Genomic DNA, 23,297 nt, shown 5'->3' on the forward strand with positions numbered 1-23,297 from the left:
TCTCTTAACTATTTACTTTCATTTTAGAGATAACCAACTCAGTCTGTATGTAAACCTTGTGTGTTTTGACAGTATTAGCGCAAAATATAACTTAGTTGAGTAATCAGGCGCTGTTAGACAGGCGTTTTAGTGCGCGTGCTTCAGGTGTATCCGCTCAGAACAAGCGCACGTCAGACCAGCGCGCGAATGAAACATTTAACCAGCAAGGCTTGTATGCAAATAATGTACTTTTGCCATCGCGAATAAGTGCAGTGTCCTGTCTGAGTAACTCTACTGCTGTATGTCGTGTTGTACAGTACATAGAGACGGCGGCGCCAGAACTGTATTTGACAATGTGCGCGGTAGCGCGATACTACGATATTTCTTCAAAAGCAGATCGTGGAGACATTTTTATCGTCCACGATCAAAAATCGTCATATCGCACACCCCTATGTTAGAGTAAAAATGTGTAAAATACATATTTAAATATATAATATGTATAATATTTATATTTTATGTATTTAAATTTTTTATACAAATGTATTAAAACGTTTCTATTTTTAAATCTTTTTTTGCAGTTAATAACATTATACAGTATATATTTTTACTTTATATTACTGGCATACATTCACATATTCAATCAGTAGTTTGATTGTACACCTCTAGTAAATGGCACTCAGAGTAGCAGCCGCAAATGAGCATGTGTTTGGCTGCATGTGGATGCCACAGTCGCCACCTGCTCTACTTGAACCATTACTCTCTGCTGTCATGTGACTGAAGAGCAGGGTATTGTCTTGGTTTAAAAGAAGAGCGCTCGCTGTGAGCAGACCGTCAGAGAGGAGGAATTTTCAAGCACTGATCATTCGCTGTGTATGTAGCGGGGTGGGAGGGGTTGTTGGTGCTGGATTTTCCTGCATGGGGAGGGCAAGGGAAGCTGGGGGTGGGGCAACTGTAGCCGCTCAGATGGGATTTGCATTAGTAGTTTGTCAGCTGTCATTAGGAGCAGATGACAGTGAGGATAAGCTGTTTGCACACGGCTCTCTCTCCTCCCCTCCTCCATGAACTGAGTTGCGTACACCTAAGAAAAACCAAAGCCAAAGTGCTTAATTTTGATGCAAGCGAGTAAGGTGTGAAATTTCAGATGACTGTCATTCAATTAATTGAGTAACAGTTTAATTGTCTGTTTTGCTTGTCACTTATATTGCGAGATTAATATGCATACTCTTCAGTCATTTTTTTCACAGTGAACTTGGAAGCATATGGTGACATTAATTCTGTAGAATTAAGGCTACCGTAAATGAGTAGAATAATAATATTTGAAATATTAAAATATATATATATTTTTGGCCATTTTTTGAATGCTTTAAAAATCTGAGAACGATGTTATAACTCTTTTGAATGAGTGTATGTTGGTTAATAGTTTTTAAAATATATCTGTCATTCTCTCATCTGGAGGCGATGAACCGCATACACTATTTTTGTGCCATTAACTTTGTGTGAGAACATGTAATAGTCATAAATACTTGCTATTATGTATTTATTACAAACCAACGCAGATTGTATGTGTTCATATTAGGTTCAATTGGTAGTGTCTGTAAAGCTCACATTTCTCAAGATGTGCTCTGAGCAGGTTTTGTGATTGACATAACACATTACAGCACAAAAAAGAGAAATAAAATGCGGCATTTTATTTTTACAATTTGTCTGGCAATATATAATTTGAATGTCAAGTGCACAATCATTGTATCCAGATGATTATGTAATAATTATGAAAGATTTTTGAGTGTCTTGTTTTCTGTATATGCATTCCAGCCATGTGTCAGGTTATGCTGAGTGTTGCATGCGGTGTCAACTCCTCAGCACTGTCCATATCTTGCAAAGACACTCTATATATATTAATACAAGTTAACCATGTCATCCACTCATCTATAGCCCTTAAAGGAACATATACTTTATTTAGAAATCAAGATCACTTATAAATGAGCCTTAAACAGTTAAATGTGCATCGCTTAAACTGTGTACGTTGACTAGGCAGTGTATTTACATCCCACAAATACATATTTGAGCTGTCTGTCTTGGACATATTGATAAAGTTTTACGTATAGCTGTAGATTTTAGGCATGTAGCCCATAGTACATTATTTGGTGTGCATTCTTGTGTTACTGTGACAAAAATAAATCTTATTCATGAATAAGGTGATAGAATTAGCATCAAAAGTCTGTGCTATTAAACTTGATGTGGTGTTATTCAGGTAACTAGCTGTAACCATGTTTATAAGGTATAACGTGTTCTGCAAGATTCTTTTTAAACTGTTGCTGCACCATTACAGCAGTTGACCTCAAAAAGAAAACAAACAGTAGACATTTAATGCTAATGCTAAAGCTAAAGCCCTAATGTTATTGAGAGCATTTTCGTATGCAGTATGCCTTAGCAGTGATATTGGATATTTTTATATCAAAATTAGTCAGGTTTTTGTGTTATTTTGTCCTGCAGGAGTGAGTCCTAAAGCACTGAAACAAGTTAGCGCTTTTGGGGCTGAAATCTGCCTAAAAATAACTTTAAACTTGATCTATTCTGTAATATTCAACGTCTTGAAAAAGGCAGTTGCTAAAAAGTGGCTAAATGGAACTACAAAGGTTGTCAGGGACAATGAATGTCACAACGCTGTACAGGAAAACTCATCTATTCACTTGTCTGATTTTACAGCCTTGTTGCTTTTATACTCACGCTCTTGCAAACTGCTCTAACTCAAACTTTCCAAATTATAGATTTTAAATAAAGATTGAAAGAGTTGTCAGCAGCTCTGTGTGATGGACGTTGAAGTCATATGAATGTGGTGTAGTTTATTTATAGCTTTCGCTATTTATTTCTGCTGACTGTATTTAGGCTTCAAAATTTGTGAAGATTATCTTGATGAACATGCAAGAATCATAAACCTTTTGGTCAAAGATCCTCTTTTCTATAATAACCCAAAGCCAATGGGAAAAATCTTACTACATTTTTGTTGAGGGATCCAGGGTCATGCTAACTTCCAGGTTGGCTTATAAAAATGTGCCATCCCTGCAGCACCTATGCTTTCCTGAACTGGTTTGGACTGGTAGACATTTGTGTTCACAGAAACCTCTAAAAACTACAGCTAGCTTTCTGGATGTGGCAAAGACATATTGCTGAACTAATGTTCAAAATTGTTTAGTGTAGTTAAGTTGTTGTATTAGAACATCAATGTGAGGTAGCTGTTTACAATACCCTTGTTCCGTAAACGGTTTCTTTTAATTAATTCCGAGAGGCTGGGACACAAGTTCAGAATTTTTCGACAAAACCCGGAGGTGGTATTTAAGCTTGTCGGCGATCTAATCTTCCGAGCTTGGTTTGTCAGCTGCACAATGTGGACCCTCCCACCTAGCATGCACTAAAGAAGTTTATTGATTTTTCGCACTGCATCTGTGCCTCTTGTAACTCAAAACCCATCAATACACATCAGACATTTAACCCACTCTCCGTTACACTTTCAGTTATGGGAATACAGTTAATCCAGCGTTTCGAAATGTACCGACAGGCTCAACGCTAGAGCAAACCGTACACATCTGATGGACAGATAAGGGAAATCCATTAGCCTCCAGCCACGAGCGTCCCATGCCTGTGAGCCGCTCCAGATCCGCCGTTTGCCGCTTAATGTGTTTATTATACAGCGCTCTCCCTGTGGCAACTTGAAAAGGCTGTCAGTTTAAAAGATTCATGAATATGATCAGCTTCGGTAAATGGACGTTGGCTTTTTGGGTCTGCTTGATGTTGGTACTTTAAGACCATTACGTTCTCAGTAATTGTAGAGCTTATGAGTGGCAGGAACATCTCTCTTTCGCTCTCTCAGTCAAGCCATCTGGGACAGTGGCTGGAGACCAGGCCTGCGGCTCTAGGGAGGAGAGAATGTCGATATCCCCTCCTCTTCCTCCTCCTCCTCTCTTGCGCTCTCTATCTCAGTCATAAGCTTGTTGCCATCCCAACCCCCCTTCTCATCCGCCACTTGTTTTTTTGCATTCCCTTGCTAGACTGTTTTCAAGTCTTTCACATATTCTCCAACAGCACTGATTGGTTTCATTTCCTTCACTTCCTGTCTCTGCTCGTTCTCACTCAATGACGTTTCGTCTTTGGGCTCATTATCATCAGCTGAAGTGGCTGCAAACACCGAATCTCCTGCAAATCTCCCTCAGACACTCACTGCTAATAAAGGCCCATCTGTTCTGCATAACCATGATCCCTATCGGCCTTAGGGATCTCTCCACACTGTAATCAGTAATGTTGGGTAATAGCTGTGGGTTGCTCGCAACAGCTCCACACACTCTTGTGTATTTTGGCTTTGCGAACCACCACCCCCCACCCAGATATTTAAGTCATTTCACCTTCGAGCTAGATTCAGGCTCGGTGCCATCAGATGAGCCGCGAAGGTTGGATTTACGTGGCAGGGTTTAACATGATTATGATTCAATTCCCTTCGGTTTGAATAACGCTCCGGTCCATATAGGAGGGTCAAGCAAGGACATTGTTCTGTACGGCAAGGCTAGTCATTATGCAAACCCTTCAAAGACCCCTGGACCGATGCAGAAGCGGTGCCCTCGCCATTTTTGAGGGCCCTACAAGCACAGGGTGTGTCACCAGTCTTGATTCCTCTGAGCTTTTCAAGCCACAAGATTACAGGGATGGCACATGAAGCTTTGGTGCAAGCTGCCTCTTTGTCTACTCCAGGAGAATGATGGATTGAGTCTCCCTCCTCTGCTGCTCTCTTGAGATGTCTGTTGGGCTTTGTTTGGCAAGTTTAACTCTGTCTTTTGGTAGGCGCAGTGTTAACCTTCCACAGTATCCCGTCCCACAGTTGGAGCTGGAGGCTTAAGACTATAGTGTATCTTCTGCATTTTAAGATGACAGTTTAGCAAGTTCTTTAACTTTAATGCACAACGAATTGACTTATTCTGTAATGAATTAAAATCAGAATTAAAATTATTTTTTTTTTGGATACTGTGGAAGGCTTTTAGCCATAACTTCTGGTATTAATATAAATATCTGGTGTTTATTTCCGATATTATTAACTACATCTGGATTTAATTGAGTAGGAGGATATTTGTTTAATGTACAGTTTTTTTTGTGTGTGTGTGTGAGAATGGGCGGGGGGGCTATTAGTTGATACAACTGTCCTGGTATAGTATCAAATAAATATCATAATCATAAGTTATTTGGAAGTTTTGTCTTATCATTTGTATTATCATATCTGAGAATAAAATAGTGATTTTTTTGTTTTGTTTATTTTTTATATTAATGTTTATTTTCGTTTTTTTAAATAAATGTTATATTTAATACATTTTATGTTTATATGTTTTAAAACCATAGATATTTGAAAAACTTTGTCAAATAAAAGACAGGTAATTGTATCCTTTTATAACAAGGATCCTTTTATGGTAATTAGGTTGTGATATGTCATGTGGTGCAACTCACAAAAAAAATATTTATTTATAAAATAATAGTTCATGACATTAAAAAAAACATATTTTATTTTGCCAAATATATTTTATAACTTTTTGAAAAGTATAATGCACTCACAAGTAAGGAAAATGTTATTAGTTTTAACTTGGTTACCCCACATAACAGTATTTGCATTTAAACTTTTGTTGAGAAGTTGTTTTTCAAAGCCAACATGAATACAAAATTACACTTACATATACTCGGCATGTGTTTTAAACTAGATTGTTTCAAAGGATTGTTTCTTTCCCTTGTCTGGACACACTTCTTTGTCATTAGCCCATCACATCTCAAGATTGTCTCTTTGAATTCTGATTCTGAATACGATCAGTTCACACTAATTATCTGAGGAGTGCCGTACTTGCTGCCTGCAAAAACCATAAGGTCTGGGGATTTTTAGTTCTTCACAATTCCAGCTTTGTCATCTCTGCATTTTGAAGAACCCAGACTGTCAGTCTTCTGTCAGGCAGGCACTGTCTCTTCCACTGATATCCAACCATCAGTGGATGCATACTGCACTCTAAGGGCTCTCCCACAACTTCATCAGTGGGGCAAAGTCAACTGATTTTTTTAATCATTACTTGTCTGGATGCATGTACGTACAGTGCCCTCCAAAAGTATTGGAACAGTAAAGACAAAATTTTTGTGGTGAGGTAAATCCAAACAGGTTTACTCCACTTTGCAAAAATGTTACATATAAGAATATATGTATAGGTATATCTGTGGACACTCATCTTTGGAGCAACAGAATGTCTAGGTTAATGTGATCCAGGCATGACTTGATGATCTCATGAACTCCAGGCCCAAAAAGGTTTTGGCATGTCATGGTTTGTGAGACTTGATGTAGTCACGTCAATGCGTCTAATGATCAGAATACACCAACAAAGAGCTCCTGTGCTGACACAAGATCATGAGGGATAAGTGTCAGTTTTTGTGAGCGTGTCTGCAAGAAAAAATTAGGCCGTGTTGTGAACTCCTTTTTAGAAAGTGCAAAATAATATTAGCATTGTTTGCCATCACACCTGTTGTCCAGCATGCCTATGTAGTGCATCACATACAGTGGATCGCCATTACCCAGTTTTAAGGTCATTTTTTTTTCTCTGTCAGCTATAGCCAAAATCATATTTCAATGTTCATCTAAATTTTAAAATACTCCAGTGCTGTATGGAGGATGCATGAAGTGATGCCCATGCATTATGCAAGCATACACAACAGCTAAAAAACATAATTGAAAGCGGCAAATCATTTAACGTTTCACACATATTTAAATGTTGTATTACAGCCGTAGACTGTAATACAACTGACTGTGGTTTTAGCACAGCTTTAACAGACTATGTTAGCATTGTTGGCATAATATGTTTACGTTCAGATCAAAGTGTAAACAACGAATCCGCATACATATGTTGCATACGTTGTTTATGTATGTGATACTCTCCAAAATGGCGTAAACGTTGACATAAAAAAGAAAGTTATAAATTAATCAAGTATTTTGACACCTCAAAAATCAATGTGTCCATCTGATCCACATTATAATATAATGGGTTAAAACTCACCGTTCTAAATAAAATTAAATAAAATAAAAACCCAGCTAGTTACTAGTGCTGTTAGTTACCTAGCATTAGCCATTAAAAAATAGCTGGTGAAGCTGACTGCACCACACAGCACTTTTGATTTATTCAAGCTAGTTTGGAAGCCAGGTTGAGACGCTGGTTGTCAGAACCGGAAACACAACACCATGCTGGTGCTGCAGTTTAACTTTTATCCCTGATGTTGTTGCCTTCAGGGACTGAAGTGATCGACTGCGATTCTTTTCTGTTTGGGTGAGTAAACCCTCCCGAACACGAGTCTTTAGATTTTCATTTGGTGTCAGTGATCAAACATGGTATTTTTAGTTCTGTTGAATCACAAACAAACAAAACTCCCTATAACCCTCCAACTGTCCCAGATAGAGAGTCTCTTCTCAGTTGTCTTGATGGCAGCAAAGCTTTCCAGTAGGGAGTCATCCCTGTGGACTTTAAATGGTATCGCTGGAGGAGAGAACAGGAGGCTGTCAGCGCTCTGGATGCTGGAGAGTGGAAGTTCTCTGCGCTGCCTCATTCTCTTTTCCTCCTCTTTGTTGAGTGTTACAGGCTGGCACATCTGTTTATGGCAAGAAACGATAGGCAGGGTAAAGAGATGGAGGTCTCTGTCTTTCCTCAAGAGAATGTACTTGAAAAAGACTCGGAGCACAATTGAGATGGTATGAGGAATGTTATATACTTCTCTGGAAATCTGTCTTGATTAGAAAATGCGTACAAAATGATGAGGTGTAGGACTTGGTTTGCCAAAGAGTAGATGGTTAAAGGGACAGTTCATCCAAACCTGGAAATTTACTCACTTTCATGTCTTTCCAATTCCATAAGAATAAAATATGGTAAACGCATCAGTACTTGCTTGACACACAAGAACAAACCTCATTGGTTGTTGTGCATCAATCAAGCATGTTTGAGCTTCTGTTTACCATGATTGATGTGCTCCAAGTATGTCCATTTGATCAATGTTTTTGTCAATAAAAGCCTAGATTAAATCTGTTCATCATGTAAAGTAATTGTGTCTCTTCAGAAGACTTGGATTAAACCGCTCAATTTATATGGATTTCTTTTACAATCTCTTTATGAGCCTCCAATTTGACAGTTCAAAAAGTCCAAGAAGTTTAAATTATTTTAATTTTTCAGTGAACTAATCTTTTAAGGATATAAGTTTTTTTTTTTTTTTTTTTTTTTTTTCTAAAACATGAGACATTCTGATGAATGTTCACACTGCCCTTTTCCATACACACAGGGAAATAAAGCATTAATCATAAAATCGCTATAATATCGCAGAGAAGGGCCCCGTTAACCCTCATTACTATATGTCAAGGTCAGTAAGTCACCTTAAAATATCTGCTATAATTTGAGCTTCTTATGACAAGTAAAATTAAGTTCAGGTTGTAAAATATGCAGTTTGACTGGCCAAAAATGTAATGTGTGTTAATTAATGGATCATATATGCAAAGACTATTTGAAATATATTGATATATGAAAATGTTTTTAAAAATAATAAATTCCAGAAAAATATATATTTTTAATCTTTACACAACATGATTTTTGTAGAGTAATTAATTTGAAATCTTTTTTTCTTTCTTTCTTTCTTTTTTATCAATATGAATCCAAAGAGCACATTTCTAAGAATTTGGCACGTTTCAAAGTAGATTTTAATTTATTTATTTATTTTTTATCCTGGATACACATATATCAGTGACCCACCTTGTTGTCAATCGTTCATCTGAGAAACCACTAAAATGTCTTCCCACAAATTTCCAGTGGACAAAAAGGATGTATTTTTAATGTTTAAGTGGCTGGATAATTGATAGCCTAATTTCCGTTCACATCAAATTATCTAGGCCATCTACCCTACTAAGGTTTATTACAGTGCATGGAGATGGGGTGGGGGCAGGGCATGATTTTAGAACCGCCCCAGCGTTCCGCCCACCAGTAAATGCCTCTGATTGGTCGTCCACTAACACTTATCATCTGCATCTTTAACATACTCTAGAGCTGCTAATGGGAGTGAATGATTGAGAAATGTGTCAGTGTTCCTCATTATCTCTCTGTGCCTCCGCAGTGCTGTTGATTAGTGGAGGTCTGACACGGCTCATGTTGAGCATGGAACAGCAGCAGGCTGTTCAGAGTCTGCCTGGCTGACTGGCCCTCTCCTTCCCTACTGCTGTAAATAATTAATGCTCCATATCAGTGCCTCCCCGGCCCTGTCGTGGGCTATGCCCTGTTTGCTGCACCAGCTGTGACCTGCTTAAAGCGCAGGGGCTTCCAGAAGCTGGTCATGCTACATTCATGTTGAACTGTTTGTGTGGCTCTAATTAGCAAAACTTAACTAGGTTAAAGTAGCTGATTGTGGCCCGCCTTTATGAGTCATTCATTAATATTAAACAAGCCGAGCCTGTTTCATGATTTGACCCATGTTTGAACAGTAACATATGCGTATTTGATTGGACCGTTGATTGATTTTTACTCTTTGTTTCTTCTACAGCTAAGTATGTAGCATTAGTGATTGAGGTTATATATATTGTGACGAGTCACCACCCCGTCCCGTAATCGCCGCCCTTCACCAGGCTCCCGACGGGAGTGGGTGTGTGAGAGAGGAGGGGCGCTGAAACAGCCAGGGCTGGCGGCGTGTGATGAGGCGCACCTGATGTGAATAGAGCCTCATCACCGCCGCCATTTAAATGCCGAGCGCACCTCTCCTCGGGAGACCGGTCTCTTCCCCGTGCATGCACGCTGGTGTAGTCGTGGGTCCAGGAAGGGCGCGTCGAGTAGGAGGACTGCCGCACCCGTTAGACGGCTGACGGGCCAGGATGCCGGGCCGTCGAGTCCCCCAGAAGCTCCGGGGGCCTAGGAGTAGGATGTCGCCGCTGGAAGAAGCCGCCGCCAATCGCTCCCGGCCACCGGATTCCGCCCCTTCCCTGGACCCTTCCCTCCTGAACACTGCCCTCCTTCACAAGCCCCACAGCACGACGAGGACACCAGATCCCCTGTTTATTTTGGACACTTTTCCCCCTTGGACACTATTTTGGTTATTTATTGTTTAATAAAAACCTCTCCGAGGCCTGACGCCACGCCCACTGTGTCTGTCGTTTGCTCCTCCCGCCACAATATATAACATCACGCAGTTGCTGCAGATTTGTCGGCTGCACATCCATGATGCAAATCTCCCATTCCACCACATCCCAAAGGTGCTCTATTGGATTGAGATCTGGTGACTGTGGAGGCCATTTGAGTAAAGTGAACTCATTGTCATGTTCAAGAAACCAGTCTGAGTTGATTTGAGGTTTGTGACATGGTGCGTTATCCTGCTGGAAGTAGCCATCAGAAGATGGGTACACTGTAGTTATAAAGTGATGGACATGGTCAGCAACAATACTCAGGTAGGATGTGGCGTTTAAACGATGCTCAATTGGTACTAAGGGGCCCAAAGTGTGCCAAGAAAATATCCCCCACACCATTACACCACCACCACCAGCCTGAACCGTTGAGACAAGGCAGGATGGATCCATGCTTTCATGTTCTTTACGCCAAATTCTGACCCTACCATCTGAATGTTGCAGCAGAAATCGAGACTCATCAGACCAGGCAAAATTTTTCCGATCTTCTATTGTCCAATTTTGGTGAGCCTGTGCGAATTGTAGCCTCCGTTTCCTGTTCTTAGCTGACAGGAGCGGCACCCGGTATAGTCTTCTGCTGCTGTAGCCCATCTGCTTCAGGGTTTGACATGTTGTGCGTTCAGAGATGGTATTCTGTATACCTTGGTTGTAACGAGTGGTTATTTGAGTTACTGTTGCCTTTCTATCATCTCTAAGCAGTCTGCCCATTCTCCTCTGACCTCTGACATCAACAAGGCATTTTCGTCCACACAACTGCCGCTCACTGGATATTTTCTCTTTTTCGGACCATTCTCTGTAAACCCTAGAGATGGTTGTGCGTAAAAATCCCAGTATATCAGCAGTTTTTGAAATACTCAGACCACCCCGTCTGGCACAAACAACCATTCCACGTTCAAAGTCACTTAAATCCCATTTCTTCCCCATTCTGATGCTCGGTTTGAACTTCAGCAAGTCGTCTTCACCACATCTAGATGCCTAAATGCATTGAGTTGCTGCCATGCGATTGGCTGATTAGCAATTTGTGTTACCAAGCAATTGAACAGGTGTACCTAATAAAGTGGCCGGGGAGAGTGTGTTAGATGAAAAACTTGAGAAATATTGAAAAATATATCTGAAAAAGGTACTAAAATTAGAACTAAAACTTACATTAAAATAAATTAAATCTAATCAGAAATATATATTCTAAAATGACTAATAATTAAACAAAAATTATAAATGAAAACTTAAAATATAAGGTAAAAGGTAATACAAAATATTAATAAATAATGTGGAAATACTGATATAACACTGTTATTGGTACCAGATTTGCAAATCTGCTGATATTAGTGTTTTTTTTATGTATGTATTTATTTTAGGGCTGTAAATGATTAATTGCGAGTAATCGTATTCAAAATAAATGTTTGTGTTTACATGATATATGTCAGTGTACTGTGTATATTTCTAAAGTATATATAACTACACATGCATGTATATATTTAAGAAAAATGATATATATATCGTGTATATGTTTATTTATATCTTATATAAATTATATACTCAATATGTAAACAGATTCTTTTATTTTGGATGCAATTAATCATTTAACAGCCCTAATTTATTTATTTATTGGTATCAGTTGATATTAGACATTTGTGTGTTAATTTTGCATGTGAATTTCCTTTATTTTTTCATTAGATCTCTCAATTAATCTTTAAAACACTAAATATATCTATTTTCCATACTGTATAGTATGATGTTGTGCTGCTTATAACATTTAAAATGATGCAGATAGTATAGTAGTATTTATGCAAAATAGTGTACAATTTGAATCTGGCTTTTATCAATTATCAGTCATAACATGAAAATATTTATCATCTCATCAATGATGGACAGAATTACAATATCAGGACATCCCTGATTTTTATTATTTTATTATGATGTCTAATACTAGTGCTTTATTTCTCAGCAGATTGCACATATTTCTGTGCATGCATATATTTAGAGCAGTGAGGTTTATTAGACACATGCCTCTCACCGGGAGTTTTAACACAAGCCGGTCACCATACCACTAGTCATCATGGAGTTCTGTGTGGGGGTATCTGGATATCAGACACCTCTGACTGTCTCCCCCTTCCTTAGGGGACACGAACATCTCTGACTCATTCTTCAGCGTATGTGGGTGATGCACGCAGCTTGCGGGACATCTGCTAACTGTAAACCTGTCAAGAGCAGTCTGGCACCAGTGTACAGAGTACTTTAACTCTGTTTTACATTATTTTTACTTGCATTATCAAAGAGAATTGATCAACAACCCATTAAGAAAACGTAATTGCTTCTAACTTGAGGGAGGAAAAGAAAAGGAAGAAAACGCCTCTTTTCAAGCACGCCCACTCAGTAGAGATCTTATCGTCAGTCACTTTGAGCCTGTGGTTTCATTACTGTGTCCTCCTAGCTTTACGGCAGTTGGCATCTCTGTAAAAAAAACTCCATTCAGATAGACCACTTGAACAGTAGTGTAGCTATTTCAGATAATATAAACATATTATAGTATCTGCAAAAATCTCGAGAAGCGATTGTTATCAGCACAGTATTAAAAGGTGTTTCTGAGTGTGATTTATGACGGAGGATCTCAAATAGTGGGTCATTGTCCAGAAAAGGCTTGCTGGTGTGATCCCAGACAACAGAACAAATGCAACTAACCATGTAACTTTGTACAATCAGGACAGCTAAATCTATTTGCATGTAAACATATAAGAGAAAATACTTTAAAATATTTTTGTTGTTGACATCAAAGGCCGTGAGTCCAATCTAGTGTTGTCACTTTTGTTTGTTTGTTTTAATTTTTTTTTTTTTTTTTTTTTTTGTGTTTAGTGTAGTTTTCTTATGTTTTGTTTTAAATTGTTTTTGGTTATTATTATTTTTATTTTTTTTACTTTTTACTTCGTTTAATGCCATTTCATTTTTATTTTTTTCATTTAGTTTTGTTCATAGTCTTATTTTATATATTTTTATTGTAGTTTAGAATTTTTGGCAGTTATTTTGTTGTTAATGTTAACAGCTGTAAATTCAATCTAGCGTTGCCACCTTTTGTTTTTTGTTTGATTTTGTTTTGTTTTCGGTTAGTTTAGTGTGTTTGTTTTGTTTGAATTTGGTTTATTTTCATTTTGTTTTTCTTTTAGTGTTTTAATTTGTTTAATTTTGTTTACTTTTCACTTTTTTGTATTGGTTTAATTTAATTTTATTGTAATTTAATTTTATTTTTTTTCATTTAATTTCATTTTTTACATTTCTTGTCAGTATTGTCGTCATGGCTTTAATTGAATCACTGCTCTGTAACATTGGTACCGCAGACTGCTATCAAAACTGGTTAAAAATGGCTAATTAAAGAATTTGATTTACCACCATACTTGGAAACTTTGATTTTATACATCCATCATAAAGCTGCTTGGCGGTGCCTCTATTGTATCAGATATTTGGTATTCTTAATCTTTTGCACTTTGGTCCCCTGCATCTGTTAAATCCTCTTCAGCCAATCGGATTGTGTCGGTTAGCAGGAAAAGCTGATAGCATTTCAAAGCCGCCTCTGTAATCACTAGCTACCACGTCTAATGCTCGACCCCTCTCATTACGGTGATTGTCCGTGGTTTCAAACCGAAACACCTACCTTACTGCATGAAAGTCGCCTGCAGCCTCTGAGAAGCTGCTATTAACAATTGATTGAATTATGTGTCACACGACTGAGAGAGTTAGTTATATATAGTAAGGCTGTAGAGGTTGAAGTGGCTGTGTTGCCTTGGTATGAAGAAAAACTGTGCACCTGACAGCTGGATGCAGGAGTGCTTCATATGGTTTGAGAGTGGCATAAATAATGCATTTCTGCATATTTTATGCCAATACCAGTGAAACTGTATGATTATCCATACCGTGATACTTGGTGCAATGAAACTCTACATACTTTTTTATTTGACTTTTTTTAGTTTACAAGAAGAGACTTAAAGGGATAGTTTACCCGAAAACGAAAATTCTGTAATAATTTACTCACCTTCAAATTATTTTAAACTAATATGGGGTAACCAAACAATTGATAGTCCCCATTGACTTGCGTAGTATGGAAAAAAAATACTATCAAAGTTAGTGGGGACCATCAACTTTTTTTTTTCTTCTTCAAAATATATTTGATTCAGCAGAAGAAATAAACTTGTACAGGGTTGAAACAATTTGAGGGTGAGTAAATGATGACAGGTTTTTCATTTTTGGGTGAACCTATCCCTTTAAGGCCAAAGTAGCTATACTTCATTTTTGTGCGCGTATGCTAGCATATGTTTGCAGTCGAACACGTAGCCTTTCAAAAAGTATACTCCATTTGATAGCGTGCGCAAACACAGGCGGTCGACAAATGCGCTCTAGGAATTTTCATCTTTGTCCAGTGTCTGCTCTATATTTCTCCAGAAGTTATGACCGATAAAAATGTTTCTGTGCTCTTTTAAACTTTAGTTGTGGCTGTCTCATAACGCCCTCACACAAGTCAGTCCCGGTGTCTGTTGTTCTTGCAGTTTCCTGTATTATATTGTTGTTGTTCCGTCTCTTTACTTTCAATTTCTACTGTGAAACAATGGCCTGGGCCAATGTTGCCACCTTGTGGAAGAACTGATTAGTGCAAAACAAATTCAGTGCTCGTGTGCAACCCGTAAGTAAATAGTACGCGCAGTTACAAAAATCAGGTGGTTGCGCGTTCAGTATGCGTGTACTATTCTGGTGCCGAAATTGGCCCTGTCCCAAATGGCATATTTCATGTGCACTTTCGGCCTTGAGGACCTACAATGGTCGCAGTGTGCGCATGTCCGTTAAGTCCACAAAACCGTAGGGTGTCCCATTCATCATTTTAGCTTTCAGAAGGGTGCTTGCGAGCGCACTTCTCGATGCACACTTCTGCTGAGCCCTCAAGCCTGCGAGCTATACAGCAAACGTCTACACATTACGTCACGAAAGTGCGAATTCAGAGGAAGACAGTGCGGGTTTAGGGTGCCATTTGGGACCGGCGCATTTTATGTTTGACAAAAATCTTTAGTCTGTGGCAGCCATAGATAATTCATACTATGTCACGATTGTCATGTGAACAAGTACTGATTTGATTTCAGTCTTTTGTCAGGGATCTCTTGAAAATTGGTGGCACCAGTAACAGTGCTTTTGACATATTTAGTGCTAATGCAGGCTAACAGTTGTGTTAACTGTGACATAGTCTAATTACATTCCCAATTCCAGTGGAGTCTGCTGTCCAAGGGGGCACGGAAAACCTTCTAGGCTGTGTCACAAGAAGCCGTTTGTCATCAAGATGAACAGAAGGGCCCCATGATTGACAGAAGGCCTTACGTAATGTTACGATTCAGATGTCCGGCTGATGAATGTCTCTCAGACCTAAAGGTTAACCCTGTCTGAAAGAATTTTTCTCTAGTTAGCTGGTGTCCAGTGTCTGTAGCGTTGGCCTCGTCCCCCAGAGCTGTTTGATTGGCCTCTGTCATTAGGTTTAAGTAGGGCACTGCAATCCAGCAGGGATTCAATACCACCGCTCCATTCACTCCGGCTCTGCCTCCCCCAGCGGGCCTACAGCGAGGCTGCAAATTACGTAAGGCAATGTGTGTGCGTCAGTTTGGCCTGAACGTAGCCCAATGTGTTGGCCTCGTGTGCTGGCCCGGGTGTCTCTACGCCTGCTTCCCAAACACTGCAGATGAAGCCCTGAGAGAGATGGGAGAGGAGATGGATGGTGTTTTCATTAACCTCCACTGCCTGGTGTTTTAAATTAGCGCCAAATTCACAACAGGTCTCATCAACACTCTGAAGTGCCTGTTTTTGTTGACGTAATATATCAGTTTGTACTTTTCAATTAGCTTTATTTTTCCCGACTCCTGTGTTTGGCTTCAGAAATGGAAATCTAGTAAATGATCTAACAATGCTTTTGAGTAGATCATGCTTAAAATGCAATGGACCATTATCATAATTCCACCTTTTTAAAATAGGTCTGCCATTTTCAATTGTGATAATTAGCCCACATAATGCTATTTATATAATGTTTTTATTGGAATGCTGAATGCAATTTTCAACAAATTTACCCGTGAGGCTGCAACCGTTTGAAAACATTTTCCATTACATTAACAGTCCCATTTATGTAAAAAACAATTCAGCACATCCTCTAACAGATCCCACACTTTGCATGCACGGTTTTCTTTCTTTTTTGTATGTACAAATGTAGACTAAATTATTATGTTATATTATAACACTTTTGCAAGAAATTAATAGTTTTAATAAGGATGCATTAATCAAAATTAACAGTGAAGACATTTGTAAAGTTAAAAATGTCAAAAAAATGCTGTTGTTTTAATCTTTTTATTGGTGAAAGAATCCAGGAAAATTTGGTTTTGCTGTTTACCTATATGTTAGATACATATGTAGTATTTATTATAAAATATTATTAAAGGAAACGTTTCAAATTTATGCATTTTAATTCCTCATTTTATGCATTTCATTCCCTATTTTTTTCAAAGTTAAATATTTTTTGGGTTGCTTTACAGCCATGTGTGCCTTTTAATGTTGCACACTATTAAAAAGCCTCATTCAATAATTTATATTGCTTAATTTTCCCCTTGTGATCGGACACATTTCTCTCTCTTTCTTTCATCATATCGAGAACAGTGCTAGATGATGAAATGTACTAGTTTTCTCTCTCTCGTGGGAATTCCCAATTTTTGTTCAAGCCTGGTTCTATAAGGCACACAGATATGAATAGAAAGTGAAACTACATATTGTTAAATGTGTTGGAAAGATAAATGGCTGCGCTCGTGTTTGTATTTGTTGGGACTTGTTAAATGAATATATGCATGCCCAACAGTCTTTTTGTGCTGTACAGTATACGGCACATTGTGTTCTCTAACTCGCTGACCCCTTACTCTCTCTTGATTTCTCACCACTCACTTACTTTCGTGTTACTTTCACTATTCTTTCATTGCTCTGCCCTCTCTTTTCTCTCGCTCGCTCTCAGGGGACACCCATTGTCGCACAATATAATTGAATTTCTCTCATTTTCATTTTCGCAGGCCTCCTTACGCCTTCCAGCATCAACCCACATCTTCAGTATATGACCTCTGAACACAACCCCTAAGCCTTCTCGCTGTTAATTATCTCTAATTAGTAATTAAAATTTTCAGTCCTTGTAAAGAGCTGTTTAAGACCGTATTAATTGATAAGAATTTATTTTTGAGGTTTTTGAAATGCAAGCTTCCAAGATGTTTTCAGGCACACACAGCCAAACCAAAGGAAAAAACAGTTCCCCAAAATCCTCAGAAATCCCTTATAGAGTCATTTCAAACACAAGTACCTAAATGACTGATAGATTCCACATAAATGTCTCTCAGAAGAGCTGTTTGGCTTGTTTGCAAATCATCAGGTGCTCAAATTTATTGCATTATGATGTTTAACTGCATATGTTTGAACTGTTAAGCAGACCTATATCTACTGGCTTTCTCGAAACGCAAATAGTTGGCACAGTGTGTTGTTATTCAACCTGTTCAGGAGATAATTTAATATAATTACTTTTTTTTTTATTATTATTGGTTCAGCTCTTTAAATGCTACAGTGAAGCCTAAATATAAGCTAAGTGTGTTCATTTGTCAAGCCTACCTAAAGAGGATGAGTCCTTTTGAGCATTTTGTGAATCGCTTACGTTGACATTCTCTCCAACAGGTGATATGCATTGAAGATGAGTGCTGTCGGGGAAAACTCGTCGGACCCTACCAGGTCAGAGGCTCAAAAGCGCAAGGATTGCCCATCAGACCTCCTGGGCCCAAGGTACTTCACCTAGACACAGCATGCAAACCAGTAGACAAATGAACAGCAGGTTACAGTGAACTCTGAAACTGCATTCATTGCAGCATACACATTTTTAGTTTGTATGTATAGTGAATTTCTCAGTGTCTATGCTATGAACCGCTTGAACTGCAGTAATTTTGAGCAGGCCTCCCACCGGTGGAGCTCAGCCTAGATAATACACGTTTCTATATAAAGCTCTTTTCCACTGAGTCAGGAAACATCAGTCTGTATAATTCATTCACAGGAAGGAGCTATGCATGCCCTCTTTATTGACAAAATTTTCTGTGCAACTGCTGAAGATGCAGAGTAGCAAATTGACAATACAACCTGTTTAAGGTTGCACAGAAGAAGCTCTGGAAACTTTTGTCTATTTCTGTCTTAAATGCAGTGCAGAAAAGAGGTTCTTGCTCTTGACTTATCGTCGGTTGTCTGAAGGTTATACACAGTAAAAGTGTTTGTAATGGCACCTTAAAATGCAGTTTATTGTCCTAAGACACCCATAAGTATGTGTACATTATTTTAAAATATCATGAAAGAATGTGCAGCCCTCCTGAATTTAACACTTTTTTTTTTTTTCAGAAAAGTAACCTTTTTTTGTTTATTGTTAAAAATTGCAAATTGGTTACAAAATGCTTGATGTTGAGATGATATACTCGTAAAATGTACGGTGGCCCAGTAGTGCACAACACAACGCAATTTAAAAAAGCAAACATAAGCTCACAACACAACGACATTAACAAAGCAAACATAATTACAACACAGCGAAATTAAAAAAGCAAACAAACTCACAACACAACAAACGTTTTTTGTACTACACAAACTCAAACACACGTGAAGCTCATGGTCATTTCAGTGTCACACTTTATCAACTGTATTATCTCAGGATCCAAAACATTCTGTAAAAACACGTTGTTCATTTAAAAATTGATTATACATATTAAGATCAATCTTGTGGCGTCTCGAGGAAGTATCGTTTTCACTACTAACACTGCCTCCTAGTGGTTGGGAGCATTTCCGTTGTGTTGTGGCTTAATTGCGTTGTGTTGTGAACTTATGTTTGCTTTTTGAATTTTGTGTTGTGAACTTATGTTTGCTTTTTGTTGTGCACTACTGGGCCACTGTAAAAATGTCACATTTTTCCTTGCATCTTTGCCAAAATAATAAATAAAAGTAGAAACTATCAAACTGAGGAAGATATTTTCATGATATTTTCCAATACAATCTTAAGCATGTACTGGGGTCCGTTCTTCGTACGTCGCAACTCTGTTAGCTGGATTTGATTGTTGCCGATTTCACTTGATCTTGGATTGTTTGGTTCTTCGAAGCTCATCCTGAACTTGCTGTCATAGCAACAGGTCCGTAAGCTTAAACCTGCTCGGGAACAGGCTTATTTCATGTAAACAGGATTAGATTGCATCTTTTTAAGCAGAATTGATCATTAAAATACGTCACAGCAACCACTGCTTTATTATAAGAGTACCCTGCTGGTCCAGGGACAATAATTTAAAATAATAATAATTTGAAAATAAGATAGCAATGTTGTGTAGTCTATAATACTATAGACACAGCCAGTTTTACTCATTGAAAGATTTATTAGTAATGAAATAATTACTTTCTAATTGTTTTGGAGTCTTACACACATGCTATACAGTTAATATGAGCCGTGCATTAATTTGAGTGGTTACAGATATTATGGGAGAGGTTTGATGTATAGCAGGGGATGCAGATAACATGATCTTTAAGAAACTTTAATTAATGCGGTCATCTCAGATGTATTAAGCAAGGTACGAAGAACGAACCCCAGATCTGAATGACAAGTTTGTATTTTTGCTCTTTAGTCTGAATCGTTTTTTATTTCTCTTCACAGTCCGAAACGAAGCACTGAGAAACGTAACCGGGAACATGAAAATAAATACATAGAGGAGCTTGCAGAGCTGATTTTCGCAAACTTCAATGATATCGACAACTTCAATGTCAAGCCTGACAAATGTGCAATCCTAAAGGAAACCGTCAAACAGATTCGTCAAATTAAAGAGCAAGGTAAGAAAACCAATGGACTCTTCTTTGAACTTAAATTTGTACTTGAATCTTCAATTCAAGTATAAACGCTTGATGCTGAAAACATAACCTCCATATAGTGTTCCATTCACTGAGCTTTAGCATAGTCAGACATTTGCGTTAGGCTAGAAGTTATTTGCAGCTAACACAAGACACATGTAGGCTGTGTAGAGATCTTGAACTTGTCAAATCAGCCATCGATTCCAGATTGGCTTTCAGCAGGTGCCTATAGATTAGCATCATGCTAACTGCAAACATGTCACTGATGTACAATGCAATTTCTCACTGCATTAAGAAAAAATACAGAAACCAAACACAAGATTTAATTAGAAGTCATAGCTTCATTACTTTTCTGCATTTGTGTTGTATTTTAAAGTTACCTTGAGTTAGGGATGTTTAACTTAAGACTCATTTGTGTTTCTTTGTTGCCAAAATTATTAGCCGCAAGATTTGGATTCAGGTGTAGTGCTTGTTAGCATGTTATGATTTTAGTTACTTGAAAAGTTATGCTAATAAATTTTGGAAACATTATACTGGATTAGATCACAAACTTAATTGTATCTCGAGGTCCCTCCCCTATTGAAAGTGAAAAAGTGAAAGTGACGTGACATACGGCAAAATATGGTGACCCATACTCGGAATTTGTGCTCTGCATTTAACCCATCCAAAGCTGTGATGAAAATTGTTTTTGATGTACTGAGCTCTGGGTTATGTAATGCTGAGCAATGTGATGCAAAGCTAACAGCGATGGTCACCGTCTGCTGCGTCGTCCCGTACCCCTCCTTCACCTCTCCTCCGCTGCGCTTGATGCCACATGGCCACAACATCACACACTGCTCTAACTGTGCTCAAACTGCCTCCAAACACACAAATGGGGCTGTTTTGCCTGTAAACAAGGCCTCAAGTATTGAGCGCAGCAGTCAGCTTTCCTTGTAAAGGAAGCACAGCATTATTGAAACTCACAGGAAGCCCTTTAAAGCAGAAGCTGCTTTCTGCTGAAAATGCAGTGTTAAAGGCTCACAATTCTGTTCCTCACATTTTATTCAGACCCAGAGCAACAAATGTCTCTTTAAAGAGATTTTTTTTTAGTTCCTGTGGTTAAATATGAAACAATTAAATAGTCAATTTCATTGAGGTATTTAGGGATTTTAGTATGTACTGGGTAAAATATAATAACACTAATTTAAGTCACATAAGCATTACAAAAGGAATTTCATGAATTATTGTTTTAAAGGGATAGTTCACCTAAAAAAAGTCTGTCTATAATTACTCACCCTCATGTCATTCCAAACCCTCATAAGACGTTCGTTCCTCTTCGGAACACAAATTAAGGTATGTTTGATGAAATCCAAGAGCTTTATGACCCTGCATAGACAGCAACGCAACTGACATGTTCAGGGTCCAGAAAGGTAGTAAGGACAATGAGTGCGTTTACATGTACCCTCTTAATGCGATTATAATGAGATTTTGACAATATACAGGCATGTCAACCGCTTAATTGCAGTATTGCCGCTTTGACCAAAGTGCGCATGTGCTTGTGACATACACGTACCTGTAATAATACACAGATTAAAAACGATGGAGGGGAAGAAAGCATTGCATTAGGGGAAAACACAACTCGCTGCCACCAGTCTCTGTTCCTTACCCTAATCCAGAAACGGCGAGTAGAACGCATCGGAAGTGTAAGCAAACTAATTGCCATCACATTCTATGGCGCTGAAAAAGCGTGGAATACAACCATACAAAAGTGTTTTGCATTAGATGTGAATAAATTAAAACAGCGGCCAGTAACACACCTGCTCTTTCTGAGTCCATCATCTGTGCTGTGCAGTGGGGTATGTGAATAATGGCAGTAAAAAAATTAACCACAATTCTTAGCGAATAATAAGAATAATGGAAATTGCATGTAAACGGGAGTGAAGAGCTTTGCTCTTGACGTGTAAAGGGCAGTCGTGGCAGGGATACCAATAGGGCACCTCAATACCACGACTGAGGTGCCCTTGAGCAAGGCACCGAACCCCCAACTGCTCCCTGGGTGCCGCAGCATAAATGGCTGCCCACTGCTCTGGGTGTATGTTCACGGTGTGTGTGTGTGTGTGTGTGTTCACTGCTGTGTGTGTGCACGTTGGATGGGTTAAATGCAGAGCACAATGAATGAAGGACTTACGGGTTTGGAATGACATGAGGTTGAGTAATTAAAGTTGCAGTCCGTAACTTTTGGTGCTCTAATGGTTAATAAACAGAACTGCGTGTGTCTTGTGGAAGAACATTGTAGCCGGAACTACTTCTTTCTGTTAATGTCTATGATGAATCACGTGGGTACTGGGCTACTCCGCAGCGGTACCTACCCGAACCAGTCTAAAATAGTCTGAATATAAACACTTATTATAGGTGTACCGTAGTGATTCAGGACAAGCCAAAATCACGGTTTGGAAAATGGATTCATTGTGTACTCATTTATTGTATACATTTTGAACACAAACAAAGTTTACTTACAGTTACGGACTGCAGCTTTAATGACATCATTTTCATTTTTGGGTGAACTATCCCTTTAATGCTCATTAAACCGATAATGATGAATGCTAGCATTTAAAGGGATAGTTCACCTAAAAATGTTGCCATTATTTTCCAAACCTGTATGACTTTTTCTTACACAAACAGATATGTTAGGCGGAATATTAGAAACTGATAGCCTCAAAATGTGGTCATAATTGTGTAATTTTGGTGAAATTTTGCAGGCAAAAATTGCCCACTGTCTGTTGCCAGTATAGCGACCAACTTGAAACCATGTTAAATCTGTGTGGGGAATATTTCGCTCTCATGCAAGTTTCCAGATTGTGTGAATTCTTGTTGAAGTGACAGGATTCTGATTGCGAAAATCCACTGAAAAACTGTCAATGTGACCGAACCTTCAGTCACTGTTCACTTCCAATGATGTTTTTTCCACACAGTGAAAATAAATAGTCAACTAAACTGTCAGTCTGCCTAAAATCTTTTTGGGGTTCCACAAAACATAATTGTTATTTGAATGGTCACTTTTTAAACCGTGTTTACATTTTGAAAAAGACTAATGAATGTGCGAAAATTGGCGCCGTGACACTAAAGTGTAGTGATTGTTGCCAGGGTGTTGCTAAAATGTTAGGAGTAGGGGTTTTTTGCGCATTACTATGCCGTTACTCGGATGCTGTGGATATGATATTCCTTTCCCTAGACATGA

General features: G+C 38.4%; 1 protein-coding gene across 6 annotated transcripts in view; it reads left to right on the forward strand.

Moving 5' to 3' along the window:
* The window catches only part of LOC306863354 (nuclear receptor coactivator 2-like), a 111,046-nt gene that overhangs the window by 25,857 nt on the left and 61,892 nt on the right, over positions 1 to 23,297 (forward strand). For all 6 annotated transcript variants that reach the window (XM_079406631.1, XM_079406630.1, XM_079406635.1 and 3 more), the window contains 2 exons: positions 17,897 to 18,001; positions 19,890 to 20,062. In XM_079406631.1, the coding sequence (XP_079262757.1) occupies positions 17,913 to 18,001; positions 19,890 to 20,062 (262 nt within the window). In that variant the 5' untranslated portion in view covers positions 17,897 to 17,912. The remainder of the gene's footprint in view (positions 1 to 17,896; positions 18,002 to 19,889; positions 20,063 to 23,297) is intronic.

This window comes from Barbus barbus, assembly GCF_936440315.1.
Source record: "Barbus barbus genome assembly, chromosome: 44".
Classification (NCBI taxonomy): Eukaryota; Metazoa; Chordata; class Actinopteri; order Cypriniformes; family Cyprinidae; genus Barbus; species Barbus barbus.